This window comes from Trematomus bernacchii, unplaced genomic scaffold (genome assembly GCF_902827165.1).
Source record: "Trematomus bernacchii unplaced genomic scaffold, fTreBer1.1, whole genome shotgun sequence".
Classification (NCBI taxonomy): domain Eukaryota; kingdom Metazoa; phylum Chordata; class Actinopteri; order Perciformes; family Nototheniidae; genus Trematomus; species Trematomus bernacchii.
Window position 1 is genome coordinate 9,504,302 of NW_022987803.1, and position 19,548 is coordinate 9,523,849.

The following is a 19,548-nucleotide window of genomic DNA, read 5'->3' on the forward strand; positions in this document are numbered from 1 at the left end:
CTTCTGAGGCACTCTTGTGTCAGACTCGAGAATAGTTTGTTTTTCTTTTCCCCCTTGAAACGTTCATTGTATTGCAGCCTATTCTGATATACAGCAACAAGTAGTCTACTTTTCTTTAAAGCCAGGTATCCCACTTATATTTTACGTTCAATTTCAATAAATGTCTTTGTTTTATTAAAACATTTTTTTATTAAGAGTTTCGTTTTTTCATGTATGACAACCTCTGCTTTGTTTTATTTATTTCTTCTTTTTTTTCTTCTCTTTTCTAAGCGGCAAGACTGGTGCTAACACATTCCTTTGGACAATGTAGTTCACAAATAATACATTCCTACACTGCTTCATAGTCAGCAGCATACATTTCCCAGCGTCCTTTGCAGCCGCTGTTTTCTGTTGTTGTTTCCGGCTCAGACGCGGCTAGTTCAAGTTGCCATAGCAAGGCTGTTCCTCTGTTCGCTATCACTCGCAAAACTAAACCAACGGCTTTGGTTTAACGTATTTCTTGAGGTAGCATTTATTTGCTCTGTTGCTGCTGGACATACGCAGTGTTTCGCAGAGTTCACGGGAGTCTCACAGGACTTTATAAGTTGGCTAACGTTTGGTCAGCTAGCTAACGGTCATAGTAGTTTCCACTTGTTGCTAGCCTGGAGGAGCATCACAACAATGCCTGCTACAGTGATTGATAGGGGCAGTTTGAATTGTAGTGTGCTGCTGGTCAGATAGCTCTCTGTCTCAACGGGTTGTCACGGTAACAATGACAAAGCCCCCACGTCTGCTAAGTATGACAACAATATATATTGTAGAAAAAGTTCATAACCAGCCCAGTTTGTTCGTTAATCTGATTAATGTAGCAGGTAACGGTTAGCGTGTTCTGCAGGAGAAGCTAGTGCTGGCTATCATCAGCCGTTTATCGTCGCCTCCACTGTAAACCTGCCCTAAACTATGGATACATCCAGTGAAACGGAGTCATACGACAGGACGAGAGTGCACCGGCGTCGGGGGCGTGAAGCCCACCACAGACCGGACCGGGACAGGGGCAGAGCCGGTGGGAGTGAGCCTCGACCCGCAGATATGTCCGAGAAGATCAGCACACTGGCGAGCACTTTACAGGTACTGAGCTCAATAGCATTCAACACATAAGCTAAACACTAGCCTTTATGTGTATATATAACATGCATTGAAACCCAGAGTTATTTCATTCATTGGTAATTAACGCTGTTGTTGTCTGGCAGGATACCAGTAGAAACTTGACCAAAGTAGACCGGATGCTGGGCCATTACAGGGAGCATACAGATGATCAGGCTGAAGCCATGACACTGGTGAGACACCTATTCTTTACATTTTGATTTCACAATAAGATGCAGGTGCTTGTCTTTCCATTGCACATACAGCCATGTTTTGATGTCAGATTATTTCAGGTACATGTGGTTAAAAGACCTAAACACATTATTTTAGCTATTCAAATACATTTAGATGAGATAAAGAAAGCATTTGTCAAAATGTAACTTTGTTTCAATAGTTGTGGGAATGCACTAGACATTGTACTGTTCAGCTGATTGATAAAACATCTTCAGTGCATAATCATAACATTTTTAAGGACGATATGATACCAATCGTATACTACTAAAGATATATTTGAGTTTATCCTACTGTTAATTCTATTTCGATGCACATTTTAAACACAAATTCCTTTATTTCTTCTTCTCCAGATCTTTTAAGGGATTTGATTTGTCTTATTATGTTCTGGATTACTTATCTCTTAATGTCATCATTCATTATTTACACCAGTCTTGTTTTTGCTTCCTAATGCTATGTTATTTTTTGTTTTATCTCTGATTCTTTCCCTTCCTGCACCAGATCAGGGACAACCTGGAGGAGTCCATCAGCCAGCTGCAGACCCAGAGGGTGAGCAGGACCATCGGAGCTCGGAGTGCTTCAGCTTCAGCCTCCACCCTGCACACAAGTGACCTGGAAGCTGGCTCAGGATCAGGTATGGAGTAAAATAAATGATATTTACTCTCAGCTGTTCTCTCATTTACGTCTTACTTCTGTATGATTTGCTTAAAGATGTAACATGAATAGGGAAACAACATACCAAAATGACAACAACAAACGTGAAAAGAACACCGTAAAATCATTTGCTTTAACCCTTTTTTTTATATCGATGTTTTTTCAGATGACCAGCGTTTCTTCCCTACTTCTCCACTGAAGGACTATACAAGCACTCCAGACAGGACGCGGAGGTCTCAGTCCGCCGGTGTTCGCTTCAAAGATGCTAGCCTGCCAGGAGAGGATGTGAGAGACAAACCACCCAATATCAATCAGTGCTACTTACTACTATAATGTAGTGTCAGAGAGTTTCCACTAGGGGTCGCACCGAGTCAGGAACAATGACATGGATTTTATAATGCTTATCTAAGGAATGGGTTTGTTAGATTTATATGATTGAATAATTGTATATATTAGTATTTTGGCCTATAGTGTGTTTAGGAGTGCTATTTATTTTTGAATCTACTTACCACAGTGGTAGCAATACATTTGCATCTCCATAAAGGAAATGATGACTATCTTTTTACCATGCTCGCGTTATCATTTTTGTGTATTTTTATGTATCTTTAATTAGATTCACGTTTTGCATCAATCCTTGAGGGATCTGCACTGTGGCCAGCTGAGACTGTCTGATGATCTGGATAGAGAAATCCTCCGGAGGAATAGGTATTTAAGACTGAATATCAAAACAGTACTCTTAGGTTTTTTTTGCCTCCACTTAGCAGGTTGGCCGTACACAACTGAATTCACCAGTTATTGTTTTTTTTACAAGACAAGATGATTTTTAGTGTTTTGTTACCTGCTATAGTAACACAAATAATAAATGATCTGTTGAACTACAAAAAGAAAGAAAAAACAACATTTTGCCAGATTTTTAAAGCGAAGAAAATGATAATAAGTGATGACATGGACATGCACAGTAGAAATGTTCATTCAGAAAAGACAACTAATTAGAACTAGACATTTGAACTACAAAAAACATTTTGACTGGATAAATCAGTGTTTAAAGGCTGCACGTTTCTTAAAGTTTATTCAAATGTAATTTTAAATGACTGAATTTTGTACACTCTGATATAGTAATCCACAATGAGTGCAATGGGACTCTTATGCAGTCCTTTCTTTATTTTCTACTCTAATTTAGGCCTGACTGCTCTGACTGAATATTGATTTTTATTTTTTCATATCCACTAAGCTTAAAAAACAATTGCATGGTTTTCAGGTTTTTGAAATCTCCTTGATGAGAATGTGATAAAAGTATCATTGGAAACGTAAAGAGTCAAAAGCCTGTAAAGTCAAAAGGCAGCAGATCTTTCTCTCAACATGCATTAGAATTTGACATTTTCACATTATTAAAAAATCTCTCCTCCCCGGTGCTGCTGACCAGACCAAATTGATCCACCTCTATAATTCAACTTCTGAAGCTGCATATATATTATTTTTAGTGCCGTCACATTATGCATTCACATTTTGATCAATGATGCCATGGGAAGGGATTTTTCAAAATGACAGAGAGCCCTGATGTGTGAATATTTGTCTGCTTTTTTATAGGGCTGATATTGACACCCGGCGAGCGATGGAGAGCCTCACAGAGCACACACCCGCTTCCCCGAGACAGGCCTCGGTGAGTTGTAGCTGTGTATTTCATCACCAGTACTTCAACTATGCTTTTCAGCTCTCTGGACTTGAATTTAAAGGGACAGTTCAAACTTTTTGAAATGCGTTGTCGTGAGGTAAGTACAGTAGATGGCGATCAATAGCCCCCAGTTTGTTTTTCTTTTGGTCGCTAAAACAAAAAAAGCGCTATATAAATCTACTCCATTTACCGATTTACTACTATGGATTGATCTATAGGCAAAATGTACTTTAGACACTTAAAATCTATTAGTTTAAGTGTATACTATTTCGAGAATATTTCTTCCTTGACCATAGTGAGGGCCCTTTTCTAACAGAAAACTAAAGCTGTTATCTATGCTCTCTTCAAATCCACCAGACTCCTTTGACGAAAACAGTCATCTTCATTTACAGAACGGAGCGTGTTGCTTTGTTTACAGCTGCCTGGATCACTTAGTTTGCCTTATTGTGTGTTTTAAAGGCTTAGTATGGATTCACCAGAGTTGTACAATAACACACACTAACTAACTGATCAAGGCAGCGGAAGACAAGCAACTTCTGTAAGGAGAAACCTGTGTTTTGTCAAATGAGTCTGGTAGCTTTGAAATAAGCAAAGATGAAGTCTTTCATTTCCCGCTTGAAAAGGCTGTCTGACAGCAAGGTACGTTTGAGGAAATATTAAAAAGGTGGCTTACAGTTAAGCTAATATTGATATTTTTGTAAGTTTAGGTTACCCTTTTTAGGTGACTAAAATATGTTTAGAATAGAATATCTATTGTAGATATACACTGGCTATGGCTAAGTACCTCCTACAACCCCACTTCAAAACGTTTGAACTACCCCTTTAAGGACATCACATCACAGTTATTGATGTACACAAATGTATAAAGCAGGACAAATGTTCCTTTCAATTTTTTCTAAAAGCAACAACAGTAAAGTCTATCTTTATCAATATTTCATTATAATATCCAGGCACATGGCTATACGAGTATACATGTAGGGGCTGAGGACCCTGAACCCCATCTGCTCCTGTTGTGTTTCCAGTGTGAATGTTTATCACTAGCTTATGAGCAAGTGAATACACTGGATATGTGTGTGAAACGGTTAATGCTCGCTCGGTTGCAAAGCGCCTTGAGTGGTCGCTAACTAGAAAAGCGCTATATAAATGCAGTCCATTTACCAAATCAATTGTATTTAAAGTGTACACTATTTTAAGATTATTTTTCCTTTACCATAATGATAACCCTTTTCTGACACAAAACTAAAGCTGTTATTTATGCTCCTTTCAAATGCCTACAGAGTCCTTTTGGCAAAAACAGTCATTTTAATCGACAGAATACAGGGTTTTGCTTTGTTTTCAGATGCGTGGATCAGCTATTATGTGTTATTGTGTGACTATGGTTCACCAAAGGTACACGATAACACACACTTACTAACCTATCAAGTAGGGCTGTGCGATTCTGGCAAAAATCATAATCACGATTATTTTGGTCAATAATTGATATCACGATTATTAAATACGATTATTCATTGACTTTGAAAACATCCATTTATTGAACTTTTAAATACAAATAATAATTTGAACAGTATCTTTTTAACTGTTGATTACCCTGAACGTATAATTCAACTGAAAAACCAATAAAAAAAAAAAAAAAATAAATGATACATTTATATCTACATTTAAATAAATAATATCAAAATAATAAATACCAATAAACAAGATCAACAAATATTTTGGAGCGCACTTCAACAAGCTACTAAACATATATAAATATGATAAATACAAATACATTTGATCAAATATGTTGCAGTGCACCGTCACAACCTAGCAAAGCAAAATAATCGTTTTTTTCGATTATGTTGTTTTCGTAATTGTGGCAGGCCAAAATCGTAATTGTGATTAAAATATGATTAATTGCACAGCCCTACTATCAAGGCAGCGGATGGACAAATCTGTGTTTTTGTCAATGGAGTCTGGTAGCTTTTAAGAAAGCAAATATAAAGGCTTAATTCTCCATCTTAAAGAGCTGTCTGATGATAGGGTGGTGGAGAAAATATTGAAAAGGTAGCTTACAGTTCAACTAATATTGATATTTGTGTCGGTTGGTCTTTTTTAGGTGGCTATTATGTGATTTGCTGCAGCACCCGTCCACAGCAGCAGCTTCGCTTCTGCACCATAACGTCTGTCTGCTTCTCCACTAGAGAAAGAAATAACGACCAACAATCTTTGTTAATAATATAACAACTCCAATATAGGCCTTTAAAACTGTGGTGTAAGTAAAAAAAAAAAAGGCTTTGCACTAATCAAATCAAAATGTATTATAGCCCCAAATCACAAAGAATGCCTCAAAGGGCTCTACAAAGCAAACAAAAGCAAAGACAAAAACTAAATGCAAATATCATGGCGCAAAAATGATAAAAACATTATGAACAACAACATAAATACTGCCATGATGAATGATAAAAGCATGTGTATGTAAAACAGGACAGAAGTGATGCCAATGAAGATGGAAACTATGTGATGGAAACTAGGTGACAAGGAAGACGGATGCAAAGATATGTGTTTTGAGTTTGCTTGAATTAGCTTCTTTGATCTGAATGGGAAGAGGATTCCAAAGGAAAGTGCTCGGAAGGAAAAGGCTCTGCCACCTACTGATGATTTGTGAATTCAAGGGATGGAAAGGAGACTGGCATTATGGGATCGTGGGAGCCTGGTAGATATGCACGGGGTAATTAATTATGATAAATAGGGAGATGCCAGTCCATGTAAGATTTGAAAGGTTAACAGTAAGATCTTGAAGTCTGATCTTATTTGAATCGGGAGCCAATGCAATGAAATAAGAACAGGGGTGATATGATAGGTGCAGGGGCGAATTATGTATTGTAGGTATACACTGACTTTGGCATCACATCACATTTTCTAATGAAAACACATGTATAAAGCAGGGAAAATGGAAATATATGCATTTTTTACTTTTGCTTTAACAGAAAAGGGCTACGGACAAATGGTTTCCTCTTCTTTTCAAATCTATCTCAAGTGAAGTCTTACTTTTGCAGATATTTCATTATAATCTCCAGGCACATGGCTCCTCACCGCACCATCACTACTGTGACAAATAAACTGCTCCAAATGACAGCCCACATCTTTTTGATCTTGTCACGTCCACAGACAGATAAAGGTATTACCAGTCTTTTACAGGTGGATGTGAAGCTTCCTTATTATGCAGGGAGTTTCTTGCATGTCCTACTTCCACTGCGTTTCTGAAATATATTCTTTTGTCACCCACAATTTTAATTTCCTGTTGTCTCATTCATCAAATCCTGCTGCCATCCCTGCACCGGGGGATGTTTGTGTGACCTCATGTGTCCCCGTCCCCTGTCTCACTGTCTGCAGGTGTCGTCTCGTGTGGAGCGGCGTCTGCAGGAGCTGGAGAGAGAGATGCATTCTGGGCAAGGCGGCGTGGAGCGAGAGAGAAGGCCCGAGCAGCGGGTGGCCGTGTCTGACGAGCTGCATGAGGTGACACTTCTCATCACTCATCTGCTGTTAAGTTTCCTTCTAACACCTCCCCGTTGACACTCTCGTGTTCTCTCACATTCAACGAGAACGCTGAAAAACAATCCAGAGATGACATGAATTCACAAAATACAATGTGGACACATTAATTAACATGAAAATCCAATAGGCTGTTTGGATATAGATTTCCCTGAACAGGTTCATGCTATAATATAGAAACAAGTCATACAAAGGCAAAGAAAAGAAAAAAGAATGTAAGATGCAGCATGAATACAAGTGAACCTTGAAAGAACATATAACCAAACAAACCTATGACAATTTACACACGCATATTGCATAGAATAAAGGATGCAAACAAAGCAAAATGAGTCATCAAATATTAGATAATATATATCAGATATATTGTTGGCACAATCAGTGTGTTCATTCGATGATGTACATTGTAGATTTGTTCAAAACTAAATACGGTAAACAGGGGAACATGAAAACACGGGGGATATCCTTCTTAACGTAATTTATCTTCAAAGTCTCCATGCTAGGTCATCCAATTCAGGCATAATAACCGGCAAGTGTTAACATTTTTCTTATGAATTTGTGACTTTAATATCCGCAAAAGTGTCTTTCCCTCAAACAGTTTTAAGAGAAAAGGGTTTCTTCTGATTCATTGACCGCCTTAATAGCTGACACTCTGAGTTGTGTCCCCCTCCCCCTGCTCCTTAATATGTTTTTGTATACCTACAATGGCCTTGATACACCATCATATATGTAAGCCATGTGATGGCTACATTTAAATATCCTTGCTGGTCTCATGCAGTCATTTTCTACCTAGAGTTCCGTGATTGTAAACTATATCAAACGCTTATATCTACACCAGCTAGTGAGGCAATTACTTCATTATTTGACTGTACCGTAAAAAGTACGCCATCAGAAAGACTTTCTACCCACGTAGGAAAAGCAGCATCAGCAGTAAATGCCTGTTGGTTATTCCCTGAGTAATAAAACAGACAACTAACATTTAAACATTTTTGAATGCTCAATTAAAAAAAATCTGGTAAGAAAAGGTTAAAAAACAAGCTTAATGTGTTAGAAAATGGAAGCCAAAACTCCATTGATGTCTGCTAAGTGATTACGCTTGACCTTTACAAACAAGTCATCAGAAAATAAATCAACCAGAGCCACAAAATATGTCGCTGTGATTAGTCCACACAATTAGATGTAGCTGCTTTGCCAGATCTCCAAATGTCTCTGCGTTGGCTGGGTTCACCTTCCTCTAATGCACTGCAGTCCTCCCTTGTTTGTTAGAGCAGCATTCCTGCTGTGTCACCTCACCCTCTTTGTCTGCTTTATGACACTATAAAGCACACCTAGGCAATTACTTTGATGCAGTACAAATGGTCGCTAAGCAAGCAATTGCCACTTTCCCGTATATCACGCCAATCTTTTTTTTTTTTGGCATGCAATTGTCTGGAAGCATTAATAGCTGAGAGCTCTGTCATTAGGTGTACTTTAGTGACTCACAGCTAGATGCACTCAATGCCCACAGTCGCAGTAAAATAGCACATTATCTTGTATTAATGCTCTTTTACATTGCTGCGTTGCACTCATCCATATACATAATTAGCATAATAGTTTGAATGGTAATTCTGTTGGTTATAACAATTTTGTTCTTCTTTTCTTGTTGTTTTGAGGACAGCGTTTTGTAGAAGCTAATCAGTTTCAACCCTTTTTGAGACGTTTTGACGCCTACTGCAGTTCACTAGTAGACCACGGAGAGGCACTGTGTAGCTGTATTCACCCTGCAAACTTCTTGTGAGCCAGACTTTGCAACCCACTGTGTAATGATAGTAGCTACCAATTCATTTGCATCTCTCTTCTCCGTAGTGCCCTAATGGGACACCAGCAGGGCCCAGGGCGGTGGGAAATAATGCATTTGTCCAAAAAATTAAGGGTAAATAAACAGAGCACGAGGACATGAAGAGGAAAATCATCTCTTTTACTACTAAAGAGCAGGAGAGGAGGGAGAGCACAGGGCACATTTATTCCCCACCGATGGGCCCGCTGTGATGTGAATCAAATAGATGATGAGTCACTTGGGTAGATGTTATTGCTAGCAGCCGGTAATTCATCATCACAGCCCGCTCACAACGAGTGGGATGGAGTGGGATCTAAAGCGCTGGTACAAATCCACCACCATGCCAGGGTCTTGTTTCCGAGAAGACGACACGGAGGGGTTGCTATGATGCAATCTAGCTGCATCTTGACACTTCTCTTAAATGTGTGCTCTTGTATTGAAACATGCTGTGGCCTGCGTATTGTGTTTTGTAGACTTCAGGGAGACACAAAGTTCAGGGCCATGAGAGAGAGGAGGCTGTTGCAGCCAGGCTACTGAAGGCAGAGAAATCTAAGGTAATTATGTTTACTCTCAAAGGAATGTTTTGTTAAAAAAAGTCAAACAAATTTGACCTATGAGAGTTTGCCAAATAAAAGTCCCCACCAATGTGTTGCCTGTATCATTTTACTGTATAGAGTGGTGCAGGAATGAGTCCTAAACATTTTTGGTTAGATTCTTGAAATAAGGTCTGTTGTTAACACAAGATTAACATTTTTTTAAATGTTGTTCTTTGACATAAAAAACAGCTAGACAATAAACAAGTGGTGCAGAAATGAGTTAGCATTTAGCACTTCCAGGTTCCTCCGTCTGAAAAATACCAAGGTTTGTGGTTAGCATACAAGATTTTATGTTTAGTTCTAGGGCACAAACGTCCCCAACAATGTTTTTCCCTGCATCATTTTACTGTTTAGAGAGGTGCAGGAATGAGTCCTAAAACCTTGAATCAATTAAATAAAAGACAGCTAGGCAATCAACGGAAAAATTATGGGCTAAGAGTAGGAAGTGACATAATGTGAAAATACTCAATTCAAGTTCAAGAACCTCACATTTTTACTTAAAGGTGGGGTATGTAATTTTGGAGAAACCAGCTCGAGATCGCTAGAATTTGAAAATACACAGCCGGAAACAATCTGCCACTTCCTTACAGAGCCCCTCCTCCAACACACACGAACACATGACCAATGAGGGCACGAGATAAGTTTGTGCACAGATGGAAGGCTGACAGGCAGGTAGGCCATCCAGTTACTTTAGCCGGGCCGGCTAAAATGATTGGTCGTGCTTTTTACAGTATTACGGCTTCCACAGATGACATTTGTATGGATTTTTTGTCAAAGCACTTAAGATATTCATTGCTATCGGGATGTTAAGAGCATTCCATGGAATATAACAAAAAGTGTATCTCGAGCCGGTTTCTCAAACGTACCTACCCCACCTTTAAGTACAGTACTCGAGTAAAGCTACTCAGTCATTCCCCCACTTGTTCTACGACACTAAATACCTCAATAAATAATCAACAATGTCTGAAGCTTCTTAAAAACAGCAATTGCTAACGAGTAACTAAACGAGACTACTGAAAGTCATCCTGCCAAACATTAGCATCCTTTAGCTTAGCAGTTGTGATGTGACATGTAGTTCATTTATAGCCTATTGTTAGTTTTTTTCCTTACTGTTGTAAAAGTGGTGTTAATATGTGGAGATCATTAGTGTCATAAACATTTGTTTGCCAAAGAGCTTATTTATTTATTTTTGGACAATCCAATTGCTTTTTGTCTATGGAGCCCTTCCGGATTTGCCTACAAAAATAAGTTATCTCTGCACCACTCTAATGGCAACATGTAAAGATTTTTATTTTTACCTAGACAGTTAGTATATTAAATATTTTTCTGGAAAATGACATAAAGCTCCTTTTGAACTCTGTATTTGTTCTGCTTTAACTCAAAGTGTATCTTCTAAATGCTCTAACCCTGACCCTGCATTGATATACTGTAGGCGATGCTCATTCCGAACCTTCGAACACATCGATTTCCACCACACTTCTTCATTATATATCGTCCTGACATTGTTATTGTTGTGCTCTCCTCAGATGGAGCAGGAGCTGGAAAGAGCTAGAAGACTACTTGATCAGTCTGAGGATAGCAAAGAGTCCCTCTCTCAACAGGTTTGTTTGTGTGCTGTACCTGATTGTATATGTACAGTCAATCTCAGCGGCCAAAACAATGAAGAGTGCAGCGTCTTATTGGAAAATGTCAGTGTAGCTTTGCCCGTTGTCAAACAGCCAGATGTATTTTTTCTCTGTGTCTGCTCACATGGCCGATGATCCCTCAGGTGGAGGACATGCGTGGTGAGCTGCTGAGGACGAAGAAGGAGAAGACTGAGCTTCAGAGGGCCCGGCTGGAGACTTTTCAGCCCGTCGCTCCGCCACATGGCACACATGCTGACAGGGAGCGAGGGCCAGCAGGTACTGAGCTTACAGGGAGGCTGTGACTCAGTGGGTTAGTGTGCTGATCTTCGAAGCAGAGGATAGCAAGTTCGAGTCCCACTGCAGTCAGCATGTTGTGTCCCTGGGCAAGACACTTCACCCCAAATTGCTCCTGTGGGGATTGCTCACAGTACTGAATGTATGTAAGTCGCTTTGGATAAAAGCGTCTAACAAGTGAAATGAAATGTAATGTAATGTAAAAAAGTCCAGAGACGAGAAGTAGCATAAGCAGGAAGAGAGAGAGGTTCAATGTGGGGGTTAAGGGATTTCTATGCACACTATTTAACCATAGTAATAGCTGTCATTATGCCTAATGGGAAGGGTTGGGTTTCTTTTTGATTTGAACACTTCTCATTCTCTCCTGTGATATCTATATGTTGTGGAAGTAAACAAAACAGTCAAATAGAGGTGTTAAATGTATGGGGGGAGTGTGTGGGAGAGAAACTCCCTCTTCAGGGAACACAGGGATATGAGCTTTTGTTGACCATTAAATCCTATAATACACACTTTAGGAGAAAGGAAGGCCCAAAAGTCTTTAAAACCATTGAAAATGGTCTAATACACTATAAAAGGGTAATACTTTATATTAAAGTACATAAATTAACCATCAACTAGTTGTTAATTAACATGCATATTAGCAGTATATTGGCTCTTTATTAGTCATTATAAAATACTTATTAATGCCTTATTCTGCATGACCATATTCTACAAGTAATAAGCCATTAGTTGAGAGTTTTTCCTCAATAACCCTCTAATTAGTGCTTATTTATTGTAAGGAAGTTGTTGTAGATGAGTTTTGGTCTTAATATGCTCTGCTCAATATGGGCCTAATAAGGCAGTAGTGCCACAAGAATAGTAATTCTCCCATAATAACATTTAACAAATATGATCTATTCTTATGTAACAAGACATGAACAACACCTTCCTTACTTGCAATAAATAAGCACTAATTAGAGGGTTATTGAGGAAAAACTCTCAACTAATGGCTTATTACTTGTAGAATATGGTCATGTAGAATAAGGCATTAATAAGTGTTTTATAATGGCTAATAAAGAACCAATATACTGCTAATATGCATGTTAATTAACAACTAGTTGATGGTTAATTCGTGTACCTTAATATAAAGTGTTACCTATAAAAGTTATAACTAAAACACGGTTATAAAATTCCAAGACACGTTTACACTGTAAAAAACGTGTTGCCATCATACGGGCATACTGCCAATATTCTACTCGCATATTAAACGAGTAGCTAAAGCTGTCGGATAAATGTAAGGGAGTAGAAATTACAGAATGTTGTGGAGAAGAAGTAGAAAATAACAAAGAATAATGTACAAGTACCTCAAATTGTATTAAGTACAGTACTTGAGTAAATGTACTATTCCACTGCTAACATACAGTGTATTTCCTGTTTTCTCCAATCCATCTGCCACCTCAGGTTCCTTGTCACTGTGTTCTACATGTCTTGTCTTCACATGTAGAAATTAACTCTAACACTAATTATGTGCTTGTGTGTAGATTATTTGAGCCTGGAGAAAGAAGTGGTGGAGCTGCGGACCCAGCTGCGCACGGCCTCTGTTCGCGGTGAGGTGGAGGAACTGAAAAGGACTCTGGACCGCAAGGAGAAGGAGAGGCTCCACCTCAGCATACAGGTGGAGGTGTGTATCAGTGTTACAAAGGGTAATGGATATGTTATTATATATAGACAACTTGAAAACTGTTCCAAAACTTTGATTTGTGCCCGGAGGAGCGGGGATCAAGGAGCGAGGAACCTCCTTTGTGAAATCCTTTACAGCCAACACGCCTGCTTACTGTGTATCAGTTACTGATTGGATGCTGCAGCAGATCCACTGATCTGATACATCTCAACACCACAGCAGTTTAAAACCAAAGTGAAGAAAGATAATAGATTAAATTTAAGTGCATAACTCACAACATTCTTCATTTGTTATCTTTTTCTTTTCATGTTCTGTAGTTTAGAGTAGGAGAGTTTGTAAGCAACAAACTCTTTACATTTTTATTTATTTTCATTTTCATTCATGCTAATAATTTTTGAGCTGTGGTGTGACTTTGTTAGTAATAGAACATTGGGGGAGGGGGGGGAGAGAAAATCTCACCATTTACATGCACCAAACATAACGCACTACAGGAAAGGGAAAGCCCAAAAAGTGAAAACCCCTAAAAGCATAAAAGGGACTCTTTAAAACACAGCAGAAGCTTTTGTCTTAGCCCGTGTCGGCGCCCCGACCCCTGTGCAGGGTTATATCAGTTTGTCGGTTTCCTCTCATCCGTGGTCACACCCTCCGCCAGCTCTGCGCCACTTGATCCTCTTAAAATCGCCACATGACAGTCGGAATAGCAGATCAGAAGCAGTCAGCCAGCAGTCATTTATCCTTCACAAACCCATGCAATGTGTCACTTCCATCACTGTAAAAACACATACAAAAAAAATAATCTATAAATAAAATGAACTTGCTTAGCAGTGGGTATTCGGGGCTGTGCGGGGTATCAATAACATGTTAGAAGCAATAGCTGCTCTTTAAGCATTGGCACATTCCTCTGATCTCGAATGCTTCCCTAACTGAAAATGTGTTTAAACTCCCACGTTTCCCCTATCGCAGAGTAGGTGTTAAAAGATGAAGTGGGTGTTTGCATGTATCACCTGGGGCGTCTCGTATGGTTTTCATGTCTAGATCAAAACAGACGTTGGATGTTTTTTTATTTAATCGGTAAATGAGGAAAAATTAAGTATAATGAGGAGAATACAGCAGAAGATTCAATTTCTCAGTGACTGAATATATAGACAGTCATTAGGCCTATGACTAATGACTCCTGACTGGCAGTCTTACTCTGTATCAATACCTTAAACCTTACTTGCCCTGCACGACTTCAATCAAACCTCAAAGTGATTGTGATTTTCTGCTGGATACGAAGTTAATCAACTCTCCTTTCAGACTTCCCTCAGACCAGCCTTGCAGATAATCCATTTGTAGGCAGAATGTAAACACTGTCTCCACCTTCTTTGACCTTTTTGTCTTCGCCCTTTGCCATCTTCTTAGCCGGCTATACACCCGACCTTTGCTGTTGATATTTTCTAAAGATCTCTCAAACCTTTTTTATTTTGTCCTTCCTTTTTACAACATGAATTCTCTTTTTGTCTTTTCTCTCTTTCAATCTTTCAAGGGGTTGTTACATTCCAGACATTTTAATATCAAATGTTACCTTTTTGAGTTTATTTTGAAATACAAAAAAAAGGCGGAGGTTCTAATGGCATATGGTTAAAGCATGCCCATTCAATTCAAGTGTAATGTTAATTCTTTATTGAAAATATAAATGTTCCAAAATGTGTTCGCTTTAAAAGTTTGCACACATCCCATACCGTTAGCTCGACTATTTAAAGTACTGTGTATATGGATGTAAAAGAACATCTGTACACTTGAATATTGTGGTATTATGTTTTGTGACACTCATCTACTTTTAATCATTAGTTTACATGCAGGGATATGACATGTGTCAGACGGTGATTGTAAAAAGAAAAAAGCACTATGATGTTAAATATTACACAGGCTGTGATAAATGCAAATTCAGATTCCACACTGATTGTACATATTCTTAAAATGTAAGATTCAGATCAGTAGTGTGTTTTTTTTATACTATCTCAATATAATGCCTGGCTTATAGTTTTGCAATATATTGAATTATTATAAACAAACCCCAATACACAGATACATATGTTGGCAAGCTTCTACACACATGGCACATTTAACTTGTATTCGTCAATTTAACGGGGTATATCTGTTCACGATATAGTAAAGGTTTGTTTCTGTTCTCATATGACTTGGTATAATACAGCTTGAGAAAAATGACCCCCATATTTAAATATTATTCTTTGTCGCTACTACTCGTTATTACCATTTAAGTTTCAACTTGAATATTTCCAGAATTTAAACCCATTGCTCCACAGCCCAATGTCTCTCTTTCTCTCGCCTCTCGGTTTCTTTTTCCTCCCATTAGCAGCAGGAGTAGTTGCACGCACGCACGCACGCACGCACGCACGTCCTTGACCTTTCTATTTATTTCCTTTATACCAGGAATTGTCATCAGAGCTGGCGCGGCGGGAACAACAGCAGCTCCGAATGCTGGATCAGTTAAAAGAAACGCAGGTAATTATTTTTGTTGATTAATGCCTCTCACCTGATAATTAAAATCAATTCCTAGTGGCACATTACATTGGAAGCAATTTGTGTGTAGTTGATTTCACTATCAAAATGTAAATGTCTGAGACATTTGAAGATCAGCCCAATACACATATTTAAAATGTTTGAAATGAATTGACATGTTTTTTTGTACATGTCTTCATCCTTTCAGAGCCGAGGACAGGCAGAGAGGAGGGAGACGGAGGCTCTACTCCAGGAGAGCACGAGGAGCAGAGAGGAATTAAAGAGCAGGGCCCAGGAGGCTGTGCGCCAGTGGAGGGCAAAGTGCAGGAGACTGCAGAAGGAACTGGAGGAGGCGAGCTCCCAGGCTCAATTTCACACCGACAAGGCCTCGCAGGTCAGTTCAGGCAGACGCATTCATTACACGACTTTTGACACCACCGTCTCCTGTAGCAGCTGTGGCTAAGTAACTGCTGGTCTATAGAAGTATGTATTTCCACATTGAAATAAAAAACATATTTCGTTCTAGTCAACTCATCTGCCCTATTTTTCAGACATTGCTAGTGCTTTAGGGGAATTGACAAATTCATTTTCATACGCTTATAAGGGACAATCCACAATTTTTACACATGAAAATGACTTTACCGTCCCAAGGAGAGCCTGTGAAGACTGTTAGGCAAGGCAAGGCAAGGCAAGTTTATTTATATAGCACCTTTCAACACAAGGTAATTCAAAGTGCTTTACAAAAATGGAAGACATTTTAAAAATGGCATTTAAAATCAGTCATTAAAAAGGAAAGATAATAAAATAAACATTAAAAGAAAAAATACATGGATAAAAGTTAAAAGTTACAGTGCAGTTTAAGATGTGAATAGTTCAATTAAAAGCAGCGGCAAAAAGAAAAGTCTTCAGCCTGGATTTAAAAGTAGTAAGAGTTGCAGCGGACCTGCAGGTTTCTGGGAGTTTGTTCCAGATATTCGGAGCATAATAACTGAATGCTGCTTTACCATGTTTAGTTCTGACTCTGGGGACCGAAAGCTGACCAGTCCCTGAAGACCTGAGGGTTCTGGATGGTTCATAATTTAGCAGTAGGTCAGACATGTATTTTGGGCCTAAACCATTCAAAGCTTTATAAACCAGCAACAATATTTTGAAATCTATTCTTTGACACACAGGAAGCCAGTGTAAAGACTTCAGAACAGGAGTGATGTGATCCACTTTCTTAGTGTTAGTGAGGACTCGAGCAGCGGCGTTCTGAATTAGCTGCAGCTTTCTAATAGATTTTTTAGTGAGGCCTGTAAAGACACCATTGCAGTAGTCGAGTCTACTGAAGATAAAAGCATGGACAAGTTTTTCCAAATCCTGCTGTGACATTAGTCCTTTAATCCTAGATATGTTCTTTAGGTGATAGTAGGCTGATTTAGTAACTGTTTTAATGTGACTGTTGAAACTCAGGTCAGAGTCCATGACTACACCTAGATTTCTGGCTTTATCTGTTGTTTTGAACATTGCAGACTGAAGCTCAGCGCTAACTTTTATACGTTCTGCCTTGGCTCCAAAAACCATTACCTCAGTTTTATCTTTGTTTAATTGGAGAAAGTTCTGACACATCCAGTCATTGATTTGTTCAATGCACTTACTCAGTGTTTGAATTGGAGCATAATCTCCTGGTGAAATTGTTACGTAATTTGTGTGTCATCCGCATAGCTATGGTAACTTATTTTGTTGTTTTTCATTATCTGAGCCAGTGGTAGCATGTAGATGTTAAAGAGAAGAGGCCCCAAGATGGAGCCTTGAGGTACCCCACATGTCATATTTGTCAACTCAGATGTGTATTTACCTATAGAAACAAAGTTTTTTCTGTCCTTTAAGTAGGACTCAAACCAATTTAGAACTGTTGCCGAAAGTCCCACCCAGTTTTCTAGTCGGTCTAGTAATATGTTGTGGTCAACAGTGTCAAATGCAGCACTGAGATCTAATAATACTAACACTGAAGTTCTGCCACTGTCTGTGTTTAAGTGGATGTCATTGAAGACCTTTACAAGAGCAGTCTCAGTGCTGTGGTTTGGACGAAATCCTGACTGGAACACATCCAAACAGTTATTTAAATGCAAGAAGTTACTCAACTGTTGAAATACTACTTTTTCAATGATTTTACCTAGAATTAGATTAAGTCTTCTGTGGTTTTGCTCGGAGCTTTCATAAATAACCCTGATGATGTCAACATGGTTATCTCAGCTTAGCCTTGAGAGTAATTAAAACAAATATATAAAAGTTACACTCAAGATGCAGGGTTTGAAATAAGTGGGCATCTTGGAAGCAGGGGAGATATAATAAAAGGAGCTTTTTAGTTGCATTATGGGAAATGTAGGGTTTTTGGACTTTGAATGATACTAGGGACATATCTCAGTGTTCACTGCTTCCATTTTGACCATTAAATCCCCTACATTTTAGGTAGTGCAGTAATAAGAATTGTCTCTCTAAAGCACAATTTTGCATCAGATTATTTTGATGTCCAGTCTGTGTACAAATTAGGTTGACAAAAAAAAAGGACATATTAAAGTTAAAGAGTACATGTGCACTTTTTAAAAGTTTCATATCTGTATATTGCGCTTCTTCCGACATGTTTACATGCTTCAATGTTCAAAAAGTGCTTTATTTTTCTCATACTGCCTGTGCTGCGTCACCTCTTTTCACCATCTCTCTGAAACCAGAGCCCAGTCTGCTCTGGTTGGTTAGCTGGGGGCGGGGGGTGTGTGGGAAAGAAAGTCCTTCTGGAGGGAACTTAGAGATTTTAGCCTTTGCAGACCATTTACCATTTCAGGCCTTTTTTAAAACCAAAACCAATTTAGCACCATTCATATTATAGACAAAGAAATTGCCATTCTTCTGTTAAGAAACGTTGTCCTACAGTGCAGATAAGCTTATTCTTCTATGATGGTAAAGCCTCTAAGGAAGCTGCAGGAACACTGTACAGTATACTTTGTAGATACAATAAACAAAGTTATGGCACTGCGGGCAAAAACAACTATTATTGTTAAACTAGCACTTTGTTTGGAACCACTATAGTCAGAAAAGCATTTAACATCGCCAAGTTATCAGCTGCTTTTCTGTCCCTGTTGGCAATATTTGTTCCTTTTAGTTTATCTTTGAACTAAGTAGAAACTCACAGTGGTTGCACAGAATCCAGCAAAAGTTTGCCGGACCGTAGTAACTGTCACTGTTTTATTGACCAGGTATCAGTTTGTGCTGGTGGGCAACTGCAGTTCATATACGTCAACTTTACTCATGGGCTCCCAGCAGTAGTGTATCAAATGTTCCGGATAATTCTGCTGCTGCTGCTGGCTGAGCTTGTAGCTAGCCAGCCATCTGTTGGCACTGTCAACAACAACTGACTCTTCTTCTGTGTTACGTTTTCTGAGCAGTGGCTCATGCATACCTTCTTTGCCTTTTTGTGTTCTAAAAAGTGATCAAAAATGTACTGAAATGCATTTCCCTACTCCAGTTGTAGACAGATTTGTAGTGACGCTCCAGGCAAACAGCATAAAACAAACCTCATCTCAGCCCAACTCTGTAGTTCTGCACTGACGTCAGAATACATCAGTGGAAGCAAACTTAGAGCACTACAACTAGCTCCAGGGATACACAATCATTTTAGAATAAGGGCAAACATTATGGATTGTGTTACTCTGATGTGTTATTTGCAATATTTCTTAGCAACTTTGTGTTTTAGGCAATGGTTCTCCTTCCTTTGTTGCATATTATATCACTGTTTTTGAGAAAATACATCAACACCTTCCTATCATGGGGGGAAATTCTTCAAAAGTATAATATTTAGGTCCATTTCCATC

At 38.8% G+C, this 19,548-nt stretch overlaps 1 protein-coding gene across 1 annotated transcript in view; it reads left to right on the forward strand.

The window, feature by feature from the left end:
* Positions 1-313: 313 nt before the first annotated feature.
* LOC117498322 (centrosomal protein of 128 kDa-like) overlaps positions 314-19,548 on the forward strand; it is a 61,976-nt gene continuing 42,741 nt past the window's right edge. The window contains exons 1-13 of the mRNA XM_034150342.1: positions 314-1,107; positions 1,230-1,316; positions 1,855-1,987; positions 2,174-2,292; positions 2,621-2,712; positions 3,595-3,667; positions 7,052-7,174; positions 9,497-9,577; positions 11,146-11,220; positions 11,388-11,520; positions 13,059-13,198; positions 15,632-15,703; positions 15,909-16,094. Of these exons, the coding sequence (XP_034006233.1) occupies positions 940-1,107; positions 1,230-1,316; positions 1,855-1,987; positions 2,174-2,292; positions 2,621-2,712; positions 3,595-3,667; positions 7,052-7,174; positions 9,497-9,577; positions 11,146-11,220; positions 11,388-11,520; positions 13,059-13,198; positions 15,632-15,703; positions 15,909-16,094 (1,482 nt within the window). The 5' untranslated portion in view covers positions 314-939. The remainder of the gene's footprint in view (positions 1,108-1,229; positions 1,317-1,854; positions 1,988-2,173; positions 2,293-2,620; positions 2,713-3,594; positions 3,668-7,051; positions 7,175-9,496; positions 9,578-11,145; positions 11,221-11,387; positions 11,521-13,058; positions 13,199-15,631; positions 15,704-15,908; positions 16,095-19,548) is intronic.